General features: G+C 39.5%; 1 protein-coding gene across 4 annotated transcripts in view; it reads left to right on the forward strand.

Moving 5' to 3' along the window:
- Window positions 1-22,102, forward strand: part of LOC131152416 (ATP-dependent DNA helicase 2 subunit KU70) — a 167,780-nt gene that overhangs the window by 16,295 nt on the left and 129,383 nt on the right. For all 4 annotated transcript variants that reach the window (XM_058104283.1, XM_058104282.1, XM_058104285.1 and 1 more), the window contains one exon: window positions 17,519-17,633. In XM_058104283.1, the coding sequence (XP_057960266.1) occupies window positions 17,519-17,633 (115 nt within the window). The remainder of the gene's footprint in view (window positions 1-17,518; window positions 17,634-22,102) is intronic.

Here is a 22,102-nt window from a genome sequence, read left to right on the forward strand (position 1 = left end):
TGTTGGTTTTGCAACTCCAAAAGCCTGATTAAACAGAACTCTGAAACATGCTTAAAAATAAACTCATTCTGACATTGAATGTTCCCAAGGTTTGGTTAAAGTAAGAAAGCAATATATTTCTTACTTTCCTTGGTTCCTCTTCTTCCAATTTTCTACTTTAACTCCTCATCCTCCTAGACTCGAGCCCTCCACGCCTCCTAGTGTTTACAATCTTGTCATCACTTCCCACTTCGTCCACAGCGGCACTGCCGGTCCCACATGGCCGACTTTGAAGACTCAGCTCTCAAACCTGGCAAGGTTTTCACTTCTCGAATCATAACTCTTGGTTCTCAAATCTGGGATATTGGCCCTCTCTAGCCTCAAAAATCACAACTTTGATCTGAGAATATTGAACAGAAGATATTCTGAGACAATTTGAATTTGGAAAACTTTGCAGTGCTGTCATCAATCATGAAAGATGGTATTGGGAAATCAAAGAGGTTTGATTTCTGAATTAATCTTTTCTTTTCTTAATCTCAGCTACTGTGAGAGGATCTCTAAAATTTGATTTCTTGTTATTTGATTCATTGGACCTTTTTTTTGGAAATCCTACCGTCCAAAATAAGGATAGCTTAAACTTGGGTTTTTTGTTGGTTTTTCTTGAAATCTCTAGCTATGCTCCACAAAATTAGAAGTATATTTCTTGAGTGATTTGCTTGTGTGATCTGCAAGAAAAAACTTTAAAAATGTAGGCTGGGGCTGTATTATAATGAAGGAGATTGTGGAGGTTCTGAATATCACTGAATGATATTTTGTGAGGGGAATTAGATTGTAATAACTGTTTTGGTTCAGTTTACATTGAGCTCAACCAAAACGTTTGGTTCGATTCAGGTTCGGTTTACGGGACAAGCTTGGTTCAGTTCTTTGCTGAACTGCAAAAGTCTGATTCTCTTAAATGTTGGTCCACTGACCGAACCGACCTATTGCACAGCCCTATTGACAATTACATTCTGAGATTCAGCTCTATTTTATGAAAATCCTAGTTTTTAACCCAACAATTTAAAAAGCTAAAGGGAGTGTTCATATTTCTCACACCTTGATGTTGACTAAGCACCTTGATGTTGATTAAGACCAGTGCAGGACAGTGATCTGAAACCATGGTAATAAAAATTTGGCCATTATTTCAGGGAAAGAACCACTGCAGCTCTGGGAAGACAGTATATCAAGTTTACTCTTTTATTTATCCATGTAAAAATAGGGCCTACATAAGGAAAGTAATCCAGACCTGTATTACAAAGGAACGCGTTAAGATTCTTGATACTGGCCATACTACCTGTAGAAATAGCGTTGGTGCTCTTAGTCAATTTTACAGTATTGAAGTCTTGTATGACAAGCCATGGATCTTCACCAATTTTCCTTGCTTGAATCAGCAATTCAGCCCATAATTCTCTCCTTTCCTCTATCTAGTTTGAAGCATTCAAGAAAGTAATCCAGCAACTCTTTCCTTCAATCTGATTTTGCAGAGACCAGAGAGAGAGTTCGTTTTTAGTTGGTTTTTGTTCTTTCTCTTCAATAAATCTTTTTCTATATAAAAAATGTTTACCTATATTGTATGGATCTGAATTTTGACCAACTCGGGAAAAAATACAAAGATTAAAAGTTGCAGAAATGAGAATAAGAAGATTGATGAGCAGAATAACTCTAAAAGATAAATTGAGGACTCAACACATCTGAGTTTAGTTATAACACCTATTGAATATAAGATGTGGGCAGGGATGTGATAGATGGTTTGGTGTGCCAATCCAGAATGAGTGATATAGTTGATGTTAAAGGCTGTAGGTAAAAAAAAAAAGGTGGGGTTGGGGAGAGTGGAAGGCGGCTAGAGCTAGAATATCATTGATAGCCAACCCAATCTAGTGGAACTCTAAGGCTTTGTTGTTGTTATGTTACGTCATACAGTATTGTACTATGTCTACACATATTATAAACCACAATATTAGTATTAAATAATTATATATTTATAGATTATGCTATATTATGTTACATTATATAATATCCTACTATGTTTACTTGTATAGTATACTACTATATTTTGTAGTATAAATGACAGTATTTTAATTGTATTATGTTGTATTATATGCAAAGAGCATATTGGATGTACTATTACATTGTATCATAGCACATTATGGTAGAAATATTTGTACATATAAATATATAATTGTATAAAATTTACCATACATTATTACACATTTTAATGCATTATGTATTCATACATTATATCATATACTACTTAACATAAAATAATAGACTATACTATGCTATCTGTCACGGTCCGCCTTTTTCACACCGTTGTGAAGGGCCGTGCGGCGCTAGCTAAAGCACTCTTGCTTAACTAGCCAGCCTTTTGTTTACCAACATTCATCCACGAAGCACTTTCATTAACATTCAATCAGATAGTAGCGGAAATAATAATCAATTCATGAAAGCCGTGGCAACCAAGCAGTAAATATTGAAGCAAACGTAATTCATTAACAAATCCTCCGTTGACATGTTGTACTTAGCGAGGGAGGCAAGTAGGCTAAGCACGTTGACAATTGCTAGTGAGTTTTACAATGATTGATGAACACTCACCCTCCCCTAAAGAGGTTTTTATGTAATTATCATCCTGCCACTGGGAAACATCAAAGTGACCGAGGAGTCATACTGCCTTATTTGGCTTACAAAGACTCTACTAGCAGAAATTAACCCTACACTAGTATTTACATGATGGAAACCCATCCTAAGCACACGAGATAAGCGGTCATAGGCAAGCATAATGCCCTGAACAAGCTTAGCCCGTGACATTCTCCCCCACTTATGCGGTCGACGTCCTCGTAGACTTTTGGCGATAGGTACACTTCAACTTTGTCCACGAATGGCTTCAAATCTTCCGCAGAAATCCAGCTGATTTCTTTGTCATCAAGGCACTTCCACTACACTAGGAACTTCTGCCGCTTCTTCCTTGAGGATATGAACTTTCTGTCTGCAAGGATCTCTTTAACATCATGTCTGTCAGGTTGCACTGTTTTCAACTCTACGCTGTTTGACTGACTTCTGCTCAGGTCGTTGGTGTTGGCGTTGAATGGCTTGACGCAATTAACATGAAATTGCGTCTTCTCTCCTGATCTGCCCACTTCTTCATCTGCTTAGAAGCTTTCTCTAGATAGGCTTGGGCAAACTATGCATTTTGTCTCCCTTCACTGGTGAAGATGTACGCCTTGGGACTCTTTCGTCTGTACGGCTCACCCACTGTGTGAGGTAACAGCGGCAGCTGGCCTGTAACAAGCTCAAAAGGGCTCTTGTTGGTTGTTGAGCGCCTTTGGGCGTTGCCACAGAACGGAGCCACATCAAGTAGTTGCACGCCATTCTTCTGGTTGTCGTTGACACAATGGCACAAGTACTCACCTAGTAGCTCTCTGAATCTCTTCTCCTGTTCGTCTGTCTGTCGATCATAACTCGAAGAGATGTCAAGACGTGACCTGAATATCCTGAAAAACTCTGTTAAGAAGTTGTCAGTGAACATTAAATCTTGGTCACAAATAATAACTTGGGGAAAACCCCAATGTTTCACAACAGTCACAAGGAACAATTGTGTTGTCCCCTCTGCCGAACAGTACTTTGGTGCGGCCATGAAAGTACCATACTTCTTCCGCTCCCCCTTGTCTTGTTGGCAAGTGAGACAAGTTTTGGTATAATCAACCACATCATCCCGCGTGTGCGACCAATAATACCTTCCCAGTAGTCCTGTCATTGGAGTCATTCTCTGCGAATACCCCTTAACGAACTTCCTGCAGTATCCAGTAAGGCCAAGAAAGGAACGCAACTCCTTCACTGTCGTGGGGATCTTCCGTTCTTGAATCATCCTTACCTTCTCCATACCCCTCCGGATACGACCTTGTTCAACGACTTGACCAAGGAATTTGTTGCTCCGCCGAGCGAAAGAGAAATTCTCCTTCTTCAAATTCAGACTGTTTCCCTTCAGCCTGTCGAACACCTTCCGTAGATGCTCTTCATGTTTCCCCTGAAACGACACCGATGCTCCCAACGGTGTTTTGGAAGGGTGAACACATCCCGCTTCCACTTCATCAAGCTGTTTTCCCAACTCTACTATCTCTCGAGGTGCAATCCGACATGGCCTTTTAGTAGGTGGTTTCACTCCTGATAACAACTCGATCTCTTGCTCCACAGTCCGTCGTGAAGGCAAATTTTGAGGCAGCTTATCCGGCAACACCTCCTTATCCTCATCCAACACCGCTTGGATGGTCGTAGGCTCCAGCTCTTGGCCTACTTCTTTGTCTACCACCACCGTGGCTAGACGTGTCTGCTCACCCTGACCCAATCCTTCATTGAGTTGTATGGCTGAAAGGGACTTCCCGTCGTCTCCTTTCGTTGCAACGACTTGCATCATGCACGAGTGATCTCCCATCAGACACAGGGAACCAGCCGAAGGCATCAGCACTGCCCTCGTCCCCATTAGGAACTCCATTCCTAGAATGACTGGATAGTCATCCAATGGTACCGCTGTGAAATTCGCATGACCTTCCCACTGTCCAAGCTTTATAGCCACTTGCTTGGCTACTCCCAGAGTAGGCTGGGCTACAGAGTTAACTGCTTTCACGCGTCCTGTATCCTTCTCTAAGGATAAGTTGAGTCTTCCTGCTTCCAACTGCGAAACAAAATTATGAGTAGCTCCCGTATCCACCATAGCGCGAGTACTCTTCCCATTTATCCTCAAGTCCACAAACATTAACCCTTTTGCTCGTGTAACTTTCGGTGTTTTTGCCTGCTTTTCCAATGCGTTCACCAACCGCACTGAACCCACCCTCGGGGCATCATCCTCTTCCCCATCGTCTTCCACTGCCTGTTCTGCAATAGAAGCCTGTAAGGCATTAAGTGATGCTTTGTGAGGGCACTCAAAAACTCTATGAGGACCTCGACACAAGAAACACTCAATTTTACTCTTCCCCTTTCCATTGGGTGTGTTGAAGCCTCGAGACGACGAAGCTTCCTGTGAGGTTGATGAATTAGGGTCGGCTCCCCCACTCTTGGGTTTGCCATTCTTGAAAGACTTTCCACCGTTTCCCTCTCCGCCAAATCGTTTGGACGAAGTGGTCTCATCACCAGCGTAGTCTGTCAAGCGTTCTGCAGCCGCTTGTGCAGTTGACAAGTCTTGAACCCTTTGTCTATGAAGTTCAGTTCTTGCCCACGGTTTCATCCCCTTTATAAAATAAAACAACTTGTCCTTCTCCGACATATCCCGAATATCCAACATTAAAGCAGAAAATTGTTTCACATAGTCACTGATTGACCCCGTATGCTTGAGATCTCTCAGTTTTCTCCTTGCATTATACTCAACGTTCTCAGGAAAGAATTGGCCCTTGAGCTCTCTCCTCAAGTCTGCCCAACTATCAATCACACAGTTTCCATTTTCAATTTCTCTGTACTTGGTACGCCACCACAGTTTGGCATCACCAACCAAGTACATGGTCGCAGTATCCACCTTTGCTTGTTCTGAGGCCATCCTCACAACGCGAAAGTACTGCTCCACATCAAACAAGAAGTTCTCTAACTCCTTGGCATCTCGGGCACCCCCATACGTCCTGGGTTCTGGCACCTTGGTCTTGCTGACTCCCGGAGTGTTGGAGTTCCCCATAGCAAGAACCATCACATTTACCTTTGCATCCAGATCTGCCATCCGGGCTTGCAAAGTTTCCACAGTGTGGCGAAAGTCCTCTGACATGTCGCCTATCAAACCTGCTTGATGTTTTTGTGATCCTCTCACTTCATCAACAAGTTCTCTCATTTGGGCCACCTCCGCGGCCATAGTATTGGTTGTTTCCTCAACCTGTGCTTCCAGCACGCTGATCCTCTCAGCAGTGTTTGGTGCCATGGTCACTTACCAAAGCTTTCCAAGCACAACAACGAAGGCAATCGAATTCACGTAGCAACTCAACCTTGGGCTCTCACCAAGTGTCACCGACTTGGGCTCTGATACCAAATGTCACGGCCCGCCTTTTTCACACCGTTGTGAAGGGCCGTGCGGCGCTAGCTAAAGCACTCTTGCTTAACTAGCCAGCCTTTTGTTTACCAACATTCATCCACGAAGCACTTTCATTAACGTTCAATCAGATAGCAGCGGAAATAATAATCAATTCATGAAAGCCGTGGCAACCAAGCAGTAAATATTGAAGCAAACGTAATTCATTAACAAATCCTCCATTGACATGTTGTACTTAGCGAGGGAGGCAAGTAGGCTAAGCACGTTGACAATTGCTAGTGAGTTTTACAATGATTGATGAACACTCACCCTCCCCTAAAGAGGTTTTTATGTAATTATCATCCTGCCACTAGGAAACATCAAAGTGACCGAGGAGTCATACTGCCTTATTTGGCTTACAAAGACTCTACTAGCAGAAATTAACCCTACACTAGTATTTACATGATGGAAACCCATCCTAAGCACACGAGATAAGCGGTCATAGGCAAGCATAATGCCCTGAACAAGCTTAGCCCGTGACACTATCCTATGCTATACCATGCAGATCCATAATTGAAAAATTACTGATTCCAATTATGTACATACATACAAAACAGCAATAATGCAATTCCTCTTCTGATCATATGTTGAACCAAATATGAGGAGGGAAGTGGGAACTAGCAATCTCACATCCAATTCTTATGCATTCTGAATCCAATTCTGATTTTGTTCATGAGCTAAATGTGAGCTCGGGAATTGTGACCTCAAATTCTCGAGAAAGTCACCTGAAGATGATTTAAGGATTATTTGGAGTGTCTTAAAGAAACTAAGGTTACATTTGATTTGCAGAATGTCTTTGCCTAGTAATAGAATGCTCATAATATAAGGATTTGATAGCTTACAAAAGAAAAAAAATATTGTTTTCATAAAACAAATGTTAATGCAAAAAATTTTATTAATTCATGACACGACATAGAAGAGGTATGATTATTCCCAACCTTCACGATGAAAATGTCCTATCCTATTTCATGTTTGATAGAATAACAAAAACTTTTGTATGATCATTTGTGTTATAATGACATCAAATATTTTCTTTTAATTTATTAAAGTCCTATACTATGACCATTTTATTCCTAGCATTCCTTTTACCAAATGAAACTTAAAAAGCACAAAAAATACTAGTTTTTTGGTCTTTCAATTAGGAAACCATTTGTTTAGTTATGTCCATGCAAAATCATGAACCTACACTTAGATGATCCTTTGATATGATTTGAATAGGAAGTGGGAGGATGAGTTCCCTAATCTTTCCCAAGTCTTTCTACATAGATCCACCTTTGAACACTTTCCTATTCTGTTGGAGTCTAAGGGAGGTGTCTTAGGGACCTAGCCCGTTTGGGTTTGAAAACACGTGGCTAGATCATGAATCATGATACTTTCCAGCCTTTGATGAGGGATTATTGGAGTAAGGAGTTGCATATGGTTTGGGAAGGCTTTAGATTTATGAAGAAATTGAAGAGGCTGAAAGAAAAATTGAAAAAGTGGAATAGTTAGGTGCTTGGAGACATTAGGCTTAAAAAAACTAGTATTTTAGGATAGCTGGTTGAGTTAGATAGAAAGGAAGAGGTTGCTAATCTCATTGCGGAGGAGTTGAAAAGAGTTTTCTTAAAGTACAAATTGGAAGACATTATTTTTAAGGAATTGAGAAGTTGGTGGCAAAAGACGAAGTTTAAGTGTGTAAGTGACAATGATTGTAATTCTAGACTTTTTCATAGGATAGCAAGTGGGAAAATGAGGAAAATTTGATTAGGGAGTTGGAGTTGGATAGGGGGGAAATTATCTCAGATAATAGTAGGATAACTTTAGATATCACTAATTTTTACTATAATTTGCTTCTTGAGGAGGACAGAAATAGACTGAGAGTGGAAGGGTTAGAATGTGACCCTTTGTATGATGATAAGATAGCTTGGTTAAAGAGGGCTTTCAATGAAGAGGAAGTGAGGTCTACAGTCTTAGGGATGGAAAGGGATCTTTAGGGCCGGATGGTTTCAATCTAGCTTTATTTCAAGAATGTTGGGCTGTGGTTAAAGGTGACTTGATGAAGTTTTTTATTAAATTTTACTGGAATCAAATTTTATGTAACAATAATAATTCTACGTTTATAGCTTTGGTGCCTAAGAAAAGCAGGTCTATCAAGATATCTAATTATAGACCTATTAGTCTAGTATCTATTGTTTACAAAATAATCACTGAAGTACTTGCTAAAAGGTTGACTGTGGTGTTTGATAAGACTATTTTTAAGTCCCAAAGTGCGCTCGTTGGGGGTAGATAGATTGTGGATGCCGTTTAGATTGCGAACGATGTTGTTAAGGATATTAAGAGAAGGAAGAAGAAGGGGTTCATTTTTAAGTTGGATTTCAAGAAAGTATATGATAGTAGGTGGTTTCACTCTTGATAACCACTCGATCTCTTGCTCCACAGTCCGTCGTGAAAGGCAAATTTGAGGCAGCTTATCCGGCAACACTCCTTATTCCTAATCAAACACCGCTTGGAATGGGATGGTCGTAGGCTCAAGCTCTTGGCCTACTTCTTTGTCTACCACACCGTGGCTAGACGTGTTGCTCACCCTGAACCATCCTTCATTGAGGTATGCTGAAGGGACTTTCCGTAGTATCCTGTCGTTGCAACGACTTGCATCAGCACGAGTGATCTCCCATCAACACAGGGAAAACCAGCGAAGGCATCCGCACTGCCCTCGTCCCCATAGGAAACTCCATTCCTAGAATGATGGATAGTCATCCAATGGTACTACCGCTGTGAAATTGAGTGACCTTCCCACTGTCAGCCTTTTAGGCCACTTGTTGGCTACTCCCAGAGTAGGCTGGGCACGAGTTACTGCTTCACGCGTCCTGTATCCTTTCTAGGATAAGTGAGGTCTTCCTGCCTTCCAACTGGAAAAAAAATTATGAGTAGCTCCGTATCCACCATAGCGAGAGTAATCTTCCCCATTTATCCTCAAGTCCACAAAAAATAACCCTTTTGCTCGTGTAACTTTCGGTTGTTTGTGCCTCTTTTCCAATGCGTTCCCCAACCGCACTGAACCACCCTCGGGGCATCATCCTCTTCCCCATCGTCTTCCATGCCTGTCTGGCAATAGAAGCCTGTAAGGCATAAGTGATGCTTGTGAGGCACTCAAAAAACTCTATGAGGGACCTCGACACAAGAAAACACTCAATTTTACTCTTCCCCTTTCCATTGGTGTGTGGAAGCCTCGAGACGACGAAGCTCCTGTGAGGTTGATGAATTAGGGGTCGGCTCCCCCACGCTTGGTTTGCCATTCTTGAAAGACTTTCCCACCGTTTCCCTCTCCGCCAAATCGTTGGACGAAGTGCGTTTCTCACAGCGTAGCTAGTTGTAAGCGTTCTGCAGCCGATTGTGCGTTGACAAGTCTTGAACCCTTTGTGTATCTATGAAGTTCGTTCTTGCCCACGGTTTCATCCCCTTTATAAAATAAAACAACTTGTCCTTCTCGACATATCCCGAAATATCCAAATTTAACGCAGGAAAAATTGTTTCACATAGCAATGATTGACCCGTATGCTTGAGATTCTCTCAGTGTTCCTTCCTGCTATCTCAACGTTTCGGAAGAATGGCCTGAGCTCTCCTCAGTTGCCCAACTATCAATCACACAGTTTCCATTTTCAATTTCTCTGTCATTGGTACGCCACACAGTTTGGCATCACCAACCACGTACATGGTGCAGTAGTATCCACCTTTGCTTGTTCTGCGGCCATCTACACGCGAAAGTAGTACTGTCCAATCAACAAGAAGTTTCTCACTCCTGGCATCTTCGGGCAACCCCCATACGTCTGGGATTTCTGGCCCCTGGTCTTGTGACTCCGGAGTGTGCGTGTTGGAGTCCCATAGCTTAAGAACCATCAAATTTACCTTTGCATCCAGATCTGCCATCGGCTTGCAAGTTTCCACGTGTGGACGAAAGGTCCTCTGAACATGTCGCCTATCAAACCTGCTTGATGTTTTTGTGATCCTCTCACTTCATCAACAAAGTTTTCTCATTTGGGCCAGTCCGCGGGCCATGTATTGCGTTGTTTCCCTCAACCTGTGCTTCCAGCGATGATCTTCGGCAGTGTTTGGTGCCATGGTCACTTTACCAAGCTTCCAAGCCCAACAAGAAGGCAATCGAATTACGTTTAGCAACTAAACCGGGGCCTCACCAAGGTCACCGACTTGGGCTCTGATACCAAATGTCACGGCCCGCCTTTTTCACACGTGTGTTGTGAAGGGCCGAGCGGCGCTAGCTAAAGCACTCGTGCGTAACTAGCCCAGCCTTTTGTTTACCAACATTCAATCCACGAGGCACTTTCATTAACGTTCATAGATCGCAGCGGGGAAATAATAATCAATTCATGGAAAGCCGTGGCAACCAAGAGTAAATATTAAGCAAACGTAATTCATTAAAAAATCCTCCATTGACATGTTTTACTTAGCTGATGGGAGGAAGTAGGTAAGCACGTTGACACTTGCTCTGAGGTTCAATTGATTGATGAACACTCACCTCCCCTAAAGAGTTTTGATGCTAATTATCATCCTGCCACTAGGAAACATTCAAAGTGACAAGGAGTCATACTGCCTTATTGGGCTTACAAAGACTCTACTAGCAGAGAAATTAACTCTACACGAGTATTTATGATGGAACCCATCCTAAGCACCACGAGATAAGCGGTCATAGGCAAGCATATGCCTGACAACTTAGCCGTGACAATATCCTCTGCTCACCATGAAGATCCATAATTGAAAATTACTGATTTCCAATTAGTACATACATACAAAACAGCAAGAATGCAATCCAATTCCCTCTTCTGATCATATGTGAACCAATATGAGGAGGACGTGGGAATACAGCAATCTACATCCAATTCTTATGCTTCTGACATCCATCTGTTTGTTTATGAGCTAAATGTGAGCCGGAATTGTGACCTCAATTCGAGAAAGTCACCTGAAGATGATTTAAGGATTATTTGGCGTGTCTTAAGAAACTAAGGTACATTGATTTGCAGTGTCTTTGCTGTAACTAGAATGCTATATATAAGGATTTATTAGCTTCAAAGAAAGAAAAAATATTTGTTTTCTAACAACAAATGTTAATGCAAAAAATTTTATTATTCATGACAACATAGAAGAGCGTATGATGATTCCCAACCTTCACGATGGAAAATGTCCTATCCTATTTCATGTTGATAGAATAACAAAAACTTTGTATGATAATTGGTGTTATAAATGACATCAATATTTTTAATTATTAAAAGTCCATACTCTATGACATTTTTCTATTAGCATTCCTTTTACCAAAGAAACTTAAAAAGCACAAAAATACTAGTTTTGGTCTTTCAATTAGGAAACCATTGTTAGTTATGCCATGCAAAATCATTGAAACCTACACTTAGATGATCCTTTGATATGATTTGAATAGGAGTGGGAGGATATGAGTTCCCTAATCTTCCAAGTCTTTCTAATAGATCCACCTTTGAACCTTCCTATTCTGATTGGATTAAGGGAGTGTGTCTTAGGGACATAGACCGTTTGGTTTGAAAACACGTGGCTAGATAGGAATATGATACTTTCCAGCCTTTGATTGAGGGATTATTGGAGTAAGGAGTGAATATGGTTTGGGAAGGCTTAGATTATGAAGAAAGAAAATTGAAGAGGCTGAATGATGAAAGAAAAATCGAAAAAAAGTGGAATAGTAGTGCTTGAGACATAGGCTTAAAAAACTAGTATTTTAGGATAGCTGGTTGAGTTAGATAGAAAAGGAAGCGGTTGCTAATATCATTGCGAGGAGTTTTTGAAAAGAGTTTTCTTAAAGTACAAATTGGAAGCAATTATTTTTAAGGAATTGAGAAGTTGGTGGCAAAAGGACGCAGTTTAAGGGTGTAAGTGACAATGTGATTGTAATTCTAGGACTTTTATAGGATAAGCAAGTGGGAAAAATGAGGAATTTGATTAGGGAGTGGAGTTGGATAGGGGGGAGGAGAATTATCTCAGTAATAGTGCGGGGATTTAACTTTAGAGATCACATAATTGTTACTATCATTTGCTTCTTGAGGAGGACCAGAAAGAAAAGACTGAGAGTGGAAGGAGTTAGAATGTGACCCTTGTATGATGAATAAGTAAGCTGGTTTAAAGAGGGCTCAATGAAGAGGAAGTGAGGTCTACAGTCTTAGGGATGGAAAGGATCTTTAGGGCCGGATGTTTCAATCTAGCTTTATTTCAAGAAAGGAATGTTGGGCTTGTGGTTTAAAGGTGACTTGATTTGAAGTTTTTTAATAAATTTTACATGGACATCAAAATTTATGTAAACAATAATAATTCTACGTTTATAGCTTTGGTGCCTAAGAAAGCAGGTCTATAAGATATCTAATTATCGACCTATTAGTTAGTATCTATGTTTACAAATAATCACTGAAGTACTTGCTAAAAGGTTGACTGTGGTGTTTGATAAGGACTTATGTTTAAGGCCCAAGTGCGCTCGTTGGGGGTAGATAGATTGTGGATGCCGTTTAGATTGCGAACGATGTTGTTAAGGATATTAAGAGAAGGAAGAAGAAGGGGTTCATTTTTAAGTTGGATTTCAAGAAAGTATATGATAGGGTGAATTGGAACTTCTTGGATAAGATTTTTATAAAGCTCAGTTTTGGAGAGAGATGGCATAGTTTGATGAAAGGCTATACGTCAATGTTTTTTATTCGGTGTTAGCGAGCTGTAAGCTTAAATCTTTGTTTCGGGCTACAAGGGGGATTAGAAAAGGGGATCCTCTTTCCCTATTTTTGTTTGTTTTAGTGGTGGATCTCTTAAGTAGGCTGGTTGATGGAGTTTTCATTAAAGGTTTAGTGAAAGGTTTGGGGATGGAGAGGGATGAGGTAATGGTTTCACACCTCTTGTTGACGACACTATCTTTTTCTTAGAGGGCCATAAGTCTTCTTTTTTGAATATTTTGGGGCTTCACCATATTTTTGAAAGGGTTTTGGTGTATCACAGCTATTAATATGCCGGTGGAGCCAATTAGGGAGTTATCCTTGAATGTAGCTTGTGTTGCAATGGATTTGCCATTATCCTAGGGTTCCTTCAGGGGTGATCCTAGATTTGCTAATTTTTGGGATCTGGTTGTCAAAAGAGTGTCTAAGCGTTTAGATGGGTGGGTAGAAGCGTGCTCTTTTTTCTGATAGGAGGTATGATTACTCTCATTCAGGCTTGTCTTTCTAGTATCCTTTTGTATTTTCTTTCTATTTTCAAAAATCCGGCGGGGATGGCTTGTAAGATTTGTAGAATTATGAGAGATTTCCTTTGATCAGGGGTGGGAGGTTTTGGGGACCATTTGGTGAGGTGGGAGGTGATTTATAGGTCCAAACAGGAGGGTGGGTTGGGTCCTGGAAATTTGGGGTCTAAAATCATGGCTCTCTTGGCCAAATGGCTTTGGTTGTTCCTGACTCACTCTAAAAATGAGCAGCGCAAAGGCTATCCCAAGTATAAGAGTTCTGTCGTATAATATTTAGCCCAAAGATCAGATTGTCTCCTTAGGGAATGTAGATTAATTCCAAACTTTGTATAAACCCAAAAGAAAAGAAAGAAATTTTTACTGAACACAGTTTAGATTCGGTTTCTGGGGTTTGTGAGAATTTGTGACGACATTAAAACGAAGTAAAACATAAACTATATTACTCAATTTAAATGCGGAAAACATTCCTACGTTAAACATTCGGACAGGAAATAAAACCTATGTTTGAAATTTCGGATAAAAGCCCGAAGATGAAAACTTATACTCACTTAAGCATTCAACCATAAAAAACCCAATTAAACACCCAACTTAAAAATTTAAAAACTTTAACCCAACGAATAACTGGAACAAAAATATTAAACTTAATCCACAATGGTTTCACTAAAAAACGAATTTGACTCTTTAAAAACTTATAAATGGAATTAAACGAAAACACAATAATAAACTCGATTTTCAAATAAACCAAAACGTAAGAGAAATGATCCCAACAAATATTCAAATTCTATAGAAAGATTTTAAAAAGAACAAACCAAACTTAACAACGAAAAATAATCCAAACCAAAATTCATTCCAACAATGATATTCAATAAAAAGAAAAGACCAACTGAATTTAATAATGATAACCCAACAAAAATTTAAAATTCCAAGACTTTAAATAAAACACGCTAAAATTAACAATACTGATTTCAACAAGTATTTAAATGCGAGAGAGAGAGAGAGAGAGAGAGAGTTGAGAGCAAGCTGTGAGATGAAAGAGAATCTGCTCGGGTTCCTCTCCACAAGCAGCAAGGCTGCTCTGCTGTGGTTACTTCCCGTCCAATGAACCACCTCAAAACAAACCCTACTAAAGCCTCCTTTAAACCCTACTCCCCTTTTTTCTTTAATGCCTCCAAAAGTGAGCCTTTTAATAAATGTCCCAGCTTCCCATTTCAAATTTGGGCGCCCCAGCTTTCTTTGCTTGTGTGTATTCGGCTGCCCCAAGGGCAGCGCATGGGCCATGCTACACCTTCCCTTCACGTGGTCACATCATGGGCCTATTTTCACGCATGGGCTTTTCCTTTTATTTGCTCACCGGCCTGCCCTCTTCCCAGCTCACGAGAATGGCCTAGCATTTTCCTATTCTTCCATGCTCACGGCCCGGCCTTTTCATGCATGCACGCTGCTCAAGTAGCCAATTTCATCTCACGTCACGCATGCATGGCCCATGAGTCTTCTTTGCCTCACACGGTCCCACTTTAATGTATGACACGGATTCATGTGCTTGAAGCCCACATAGTCTTCTCACACACGACCCACGTACATTTTAATTTTGACTTTAATGTCCAAAAATGATCCTGCAATAATAAAACACGTGTATCCATAAATTTACGGCAAAAATAGGATAATTATCTTAAAATTATCAAATGAGCTCAATGTTAAAATACGGGACATAATCAAGCATTTAAGTGAAATTGTAGTATTTAATTAACAATTTTAAACGCCTAATTACACAACTTTGACGCGTAATCAGTTCCTACTAGAGGATTCTTCTTTGTGGCATAATTTTATAAAAAGCAAGTTTGAACTTGATGAGAATGGATGGGATACTAATTTGGGTCTTAGATGTTCTCCAGAAATTCTGTGGAAAGCTGTTTCTCAGATTTATTCCCTCTTTATTCCCCACATTAAACTTTGCTGGGTAGGGGTTGCAATATTTGATTTTGGGAAGTCCTTTGGTTGGGTAATGTTGTTTTGTCCACCTCCTTTCCTTGCCTATTTTGTTTGAGCTTAGGACAGTATGAATACATTTCTTCTTTTATTGTAGAGCCGGGTGGTCCTTTTCCTTCATGGGATTTCCACTTTCAGAATTTCGTGAATGATAGGGAGACAGAGGTGTTATCCTCTTTGTTAGTCTTGTTGAATAATTGTCTAGTCTCTTTGGAAGCTGATAGCCGCTCTTATTCTTGGGACCCTTGGTGTTTTATTCCTGCAAATCTTTTTGTTAGTTCCTGACTAGCACTGACTTTTCCTTTCTTCTCTATAAAACTATTGGAAGAACAAAGTACCCCCCTAAAATCAAAACTTTTCTCTGGCTGGTTGTGCTTGATAAGATGAACACCAATAACTTGTTTCAGATTAGTAGGCCGTTGCAGGCTCTTGGATGTATGTGTGTCTTGTTTTAATTGCTCTGAAACTGCTCTGCATCTTTTCATTCATTGTGATTATGCATGGAGGATTTGGAACAAGCTATTTAATTATTTTGGGGATGTTGGGTTTGTCCAGAGATGGTGGAGGAGTTTTTGGTAATTCATTTTGTTGGTTTTGGTAGGATAAAGGAAGGAAAAGAGTTATGGAATTGTGCCCTCTTTGCAGTATTTTGGGGCCTGTGGATGGAACAAAATGCACGTATTTTCTCAGGGAAGAAACTGTCGTTTCTGTTGGTTTGAGAGAAGATTCACTATTGGCTTCTCTTTGTGTGTGGGTAATGGGAACTTCAAGGGGGTGTTTTTTTTGGAAATTCTGCATGATTGACATTCTTTGATGAGTTGTTAGGTCATGCTGATTATTTTGGGTCATTTTTTAGTGCCTTTTTGTTTTCCCTTTTTGCTTTTTCTAGGTTACCCAGACTTTGAAAAGGAGATGTTTTTTCTCCTCTTTGTACATTCTTAATCTATCAATGAATGTTTTTTGTTAATTAAAAAAAAATCACAATCCAATAAGAAAAGAAACTTAAAAAACTGATGACAAGGGATCAATAGGCTAACAAGGCACCATTTTTGGATCAGTACGTAATCAATATGTGTTGAGTGAGCTTCAATAATCCTCAGAATACCAATAATTAACATTTTAAAAAGAAAAATAACTTAAAAGCATTTTAGGTTGTGATTTTTGAGGGCTAACCATAGACATTGCTTGGGTGATTTTGGCTCACTAAAACAACTACTATCTAAGTTCAATGGTCTCTCACTCACTTACCATGCCAGCATGCCTAAGAAAGAGAATTTGAGGCCTAACTTTGTAGAATTCTTGTGTCAGCCTAGTCAATGTTTTTGAGTTGTTCTTCACATGACTTGTAATGTTTAGACAAATATCTATGTGAACTCAAGTTTTGTATTGGGGATTATTGATGCACAAGTATGCAGTTTCCTATGTATAGAACTGAACCTTTATATGTGGCTATGTCAAAATATAGAAGTGGATGCACATGAAATGAAATAAAAGAAGTACAGAGACCGAAATGGGAGAGGGGGGTGGGGATAGAGTTGGTTTAACACTTGACCTCAGCTAAACTGCTTGTTTCAAAACAGAACTCAGCTGGCAGTTGCTAGAGTTCATGGAGCACCTATTGGACCACGTGACCACCTAGTTGCCATGCTGATTATTGGCAAGTGAAACACAGTTTCGTTGCAAAAGTTCCATGTATGACCATTTCTTTTGTCATTGTGGATCTTACCCTTAGTCATAAAATATTAAGTACATGTATCACATGCTAAACATTATGTTTATCTTTTGTCATTTATACTCCCTGCGCTTCTAAAGAACTGCTATGATGCATTAGGAGATTTTTTTTCTGCCATCTGCCTGTTGCTTTGTGCTACTTTCACATGCTAAACATAGTTATGTTTTTTTAATTTATACTACCCGCGCTTCTAAAGAACTGCTATTATGCATTAGAATTTTTTCTTTTTTTTCTGTCATCTGTCTGTTGCTTTGTGCAACTAATCTTTTTTTTGGGTCTGGGATCATTTGATATTTTGATTTGTATTGCATGTGAAATATTGTATATGAGATTTATCTATTGAAGCTGTTCTTTATTAGTTGTTCCAATATTTTACGTGACTCCTTTAGCCATAATTAATATGGAAGGTAGCATAAAAATCCTTTCTGGACATACATAGTTCAGAGCCCCTGCTACTTAATGTTAGTGTTCATCCTCATAGTGAATATATCATCCATTTACTTTTCATTTGCAGAAGGAAAAGAAGAATATGCAGGATTTGGATGGCGTTTTTGTATTTAATGTTATGGAGCGAGAGAATCTTGACAGGCCAACAGTAAGGCTTATAAAAGAATTTGATCACATAGAGGGTAAGCTGTGGTGTCCCAGGCCTGTTTTTTTAACTAATTTGCATTTTGTGCTGATGGTTTATGAGTCTCTGATTGAAATCATGGCCTTTTTCTTTGCTATTCATTAAGTTTTAAACTGTGTTATTTAATTGACTTTAAAGGTTATGCCTTAATATTCCAGAAACTTCTGAAAAATTGTTTCAGTATCTGGGATATGTGTAGACACCCCATTTGGTTCATTACTTTCCAAATCCATATACATTCTGATCCACTAATTTAAAGTGTGAGCCCAAATATAAGTCCAATGATCATAGTCCCTTACATGACCGACTTTGGATAGTAATTAAAACTTTTATGGAGCAGACCATGCACAAGAGACCATTGTTCTTGCTTAATGACTTAGGCAAGAATTGTTTAATGGCGGCTTGTAAGTGCTTTTCGTTGTTGATAAAGTTATTTTCACTGATGCATATAATGGACAAAAGAAGCTCGGTTTCAACCTTTACTGCATGATGATGCACTGAGCAAGCAACTTGACGATAGCATCGCAATGGCACGAGCACGAAAAATTCTGGGAACACCAGTTGGCAAGAAAGCAAGTGTTTGGTCATTGATGAAGCTGATATTGGACATATTGTCTTTTGTCATGGACGATGAAAAATGATAGCTACAAATGCCTAGATTTAAGTAATGATTGAAAGGTCTACGATGCTCTCTACTCTATTGCTAGTCTTTACTTTCTCTTTCGGTTTCCTTTTTCCTCCTTGAAACTGGGGAATTTTGAGTTTGCATTTTGGAAAATGTTGGGGAAGGGAGTTCTGTTCTTTTGGAAAGAAATCTCAATAAAGGAATTGATGGGTCAGATAGTTTTGGTATTCTCTCAATTGAACCGCTTTGTTTGGTGTAGAAAGATTGGAAAGGTTCAATCTTGGGTTGCAATAAAGGCTAATTGGAATGGTAAGTACTCGGAATTGGGGTTCTGATAGTTTTGGAACGGGTGTTTTATTTCATTCATGGAGGTCTGGATGTGATGACATGGCAAAGATACATGGAGGTGCTACAGTTGCTAGTATTTTCCAAATCTTCAGATTGGATCGTGGATCTGGAGTTAGAAGGAGGTGACACGGAAGGACACAGGCAGTTGTCCATAAGGACGAACTTGGTGCAACAAATGTGGTGTGCTTGGGTTTCTTTGTGGTGGAGTGGCAGTGGCTGAGGTTTATTCGAGTCTCGGGTCAGCCAGGGTTTGTGGGATGAAGACAATATATGTATGGGAGCTTGAGATAGGTGTGGGCCAAGAGTGGGCTGGGCCTGGATTTATTAATATCACTTTGCACTTGGGACAATTCTAAATAATATAGGTTATGGGCCTGATAAAGTTTGTGAGGCATCCATAGTAGTCAGAGGCGCAAGGTGCAGCAAGGCGCAAAGGGTATTTGGAGCTGAGGTGCAAGGTGAAGGCACACGCCTCACTAAGGTGAGGCGCACAATTATTAAAATTGTGTACAATGCCTATTTGGTGGGTAATTGATATATGAACACATCTAGTAATATTATAATTTAAAATGCCAAAATATTCAATGCCAAAATTGGAAATTTAATGAAACTGCCAGGCTGAAGGCCAAAAGCATCAACATAGTTCAATATCAAAAGAAAAAGTACAATAAAAGATTTCAAAGTCTAAAATCTGAAAATCCTCCTCAATCATCAGTTTTCACTCATCAACCAAGTCTGCCAAGATATCATCATCTTCCTCTTCATCATCATAAATTTCTTATCCAGCATTTTTTCCTCTTCTACCTCCTCTGCACTATCCACTTGGATCTCATCCTCATCTACAAGTTCCAACATGTAGTCCAGCACCTAGCACTGCTAGATGAAGCTCTTCCTCTAGAAGATGATGACATATTTGCACTTATTCTTGATCTAGTGTGATGTAGGGGGTTATTTACTCCAATAACTCTAGCAACAAAAACCCAAGTCAGAAGATTATCTTCGAACACAAGTTCATCATCCTCATCGGAATTTCCATCCATCCTACCAATCAACCACTCGTTACTATCATCATTGTCCTTTAGAAGGATGGGATCAATGGTGTCATGCTTGTTGTATCGACGCCTCAAAGTTCAATTATATTTCACAAATACCAAATCATTCAAGCGTTGTTGGGCTAGCCTATTTCTCCTTTTGCTTTGAAGCTGCAAAAGGTTTAGAGTAATATAGTAAACAATGATTCTAAAAAGCAGTAGAATGGTAGTTTATGTTCTGTAATCCATGATATCCTAATGACTTACATGTTGGAATATGCTCCAATTTCTTTCGCAGCCGGTAGCACTACATGTGAGGCTAAGGATTTTCACAGCAAACTTTTGCAAGTTTGGGGTCGATGATCCAAATGACATCCACCATTGTGCTGTTATAGAATAAATTTTAAATGAATACCTACTGGCAAAATAGAAAAAATAATTTTAGATAGGAAGAGGTGGTAAAAATGCCACTTTACCTGGTGCTTTATCTTCCTCTGTCTCACTGCCAAATCAATTCCAAAGAGGCCACTAGTGCTAGTGTAATTTTCCAACTCATGTAAAACTTTATCTTGCACTTCAATGGTTGGCACCAACCTTGCAATACATTTGTACAAATCCGCCATGATTTCTTCATCTTGCGAAATGTGGGGGTTTGAATAGAAAAATTCCGGGTTCAAGTAGTGTGCAGCTGCATGCAAAGGTTGATGGAGTTGGCATCCTCACCTCATATCAGTAATTTCAAATGCCTCCTTGAATTTATCTTCTCCCTCAACGAAAGCCTTAGCTATGGCTTCCTTAGCCCTATCCATTGCTTCATAAAAGTATCGCATTGCAGGTTTCTTTTCCCCATCAACCTAACGGAGTACACAGACAAGTGGCCCTGTCAATTTAAAAGCATAGACATTGGTTCTCCAAAGGGTAGACATCAAAACAATACTAGCTGCTCTTTTTCCAGCGCCCTCCTTTGACCATTTAGTAGTATTCCAATCTTCATAAGTAAACATCTTCCTAAAATTGTTATTTTGAAGGTGGATCGAACGAAGAGTGATGAAGGCAGTTGCAAGTCTTGTAACTTCAGGCCTTAGTAACTCCTTTATTCCAGTGAACTATCTCATCAAGTTCACCACACCAACACGGTTATAAATATAACCATTCAAAAATATTGCCCTTTTCAAAGTTGTATGTATGAAGGCATCTTCCTAATATCCTCCAATATGAAATCGAGGCAATGGGCAGCACACGGTGTCCAATATAAATGTGACCTTTTGCTTCCAACAATCTCCTTGTTCAAAAATCAAGGAGTGAAAGCCATTAGAATATTAACATAAACAATATATACACTATAGAATGTAGTTCTAGAAATAAGCTCTTCCTTGTTGCAACATAGTTTGAAGCATTATCAGTTACTACTTGAATCACATTTGATTCTATAATTTCCTCCACCATTTCATCAAGTAATTTGTACATTCTATCTGCATTCTTGACAATATTAGAAGCATCAATAGACTTGATGAACACTAATCCCCTTGGAGAGTTCATTAAGAAGTTTATTATGCCCTTATTAGCAACCCAATCTCTCCAACCATCAGACATAATCGAGCATCCATATTTTTCCCATTCCTCCTTATGGGCCTTCATCAACTCTTTCATTCAACCAACTTCCTGCTTTAGGAAAGGAACTCTCACTTCATGATAGCTAAGCGGCTTTATTTTATGACCATATTGCCCAATCGATTCAAGTGCCATAGCAAAGTTGTCCAAACATACAACATTAAATGGTATTTCAACATCATACATCCACCTAGCAAAATATGCTATTGCCTTTTGTCTTAATTCTTTCTTGCAGGCCTCATTTATTGATGTTTGCTTCATATTCCTTTCTTTCCTAGCTTGAATCGCTTTCCTTGGATCAGGAGTAAAAAACAAGTCTATAGGCCCCTTCTGTTTTGGTTTCTTCAAGGTGGATTGGTATGAACTTCGACTTCGACTTCGACTTCCACAACTAAGCACCCTCTTGCCATGGGAGTCAATTTCTTGAACTTCATCCTCTTCACCTTCACCGTAACAATATATGTCATCAAAGCAATAACTCATTTTCCTCTATATTTTTCTTCAACATATGCTCCCTAATCTCCTCACGTACATGAGCAGGGCACTTAGCGCATTCTTTTACATTTCAAAATTCTCCAACAATATGTTGTTTTGCCAGAAATATTCCTCCCTTTGTGACTTTGCCACAAAAATTGCAAGTCAAATTATTTATATTTGTTTGATCATCCAAATGTGCATACTTCCATGCAAGATCTTTCTTTGCAGAAGCAGAGTTTCCACTTCTAGAATCCATTTAAGATTTAAGACCTGTTATCCTAAATGCAAAAGCAATGTATTATATATTTCAAGAAAATGTATAGTTTGTATACTGCATTTCCAAACAAATTACAAAACAGCAGCTAAATTCAGTAA

This window comes from Malania oleifera, chromosome 3, assembly GCF_029873635.1.
Source record: "Malania oleifera isolate guangnan ecotype guangnan chromosome 3, ASM2987363v1, whole genome shotgun sequence".
NCBI classification, from domain to species: domain Eukaryota; kingdom Viridiplantae; phylum Streptophyta; class Magnoliopsida; order Santalales; family Ximeniaceae; genus Malania; species Malania oleifera.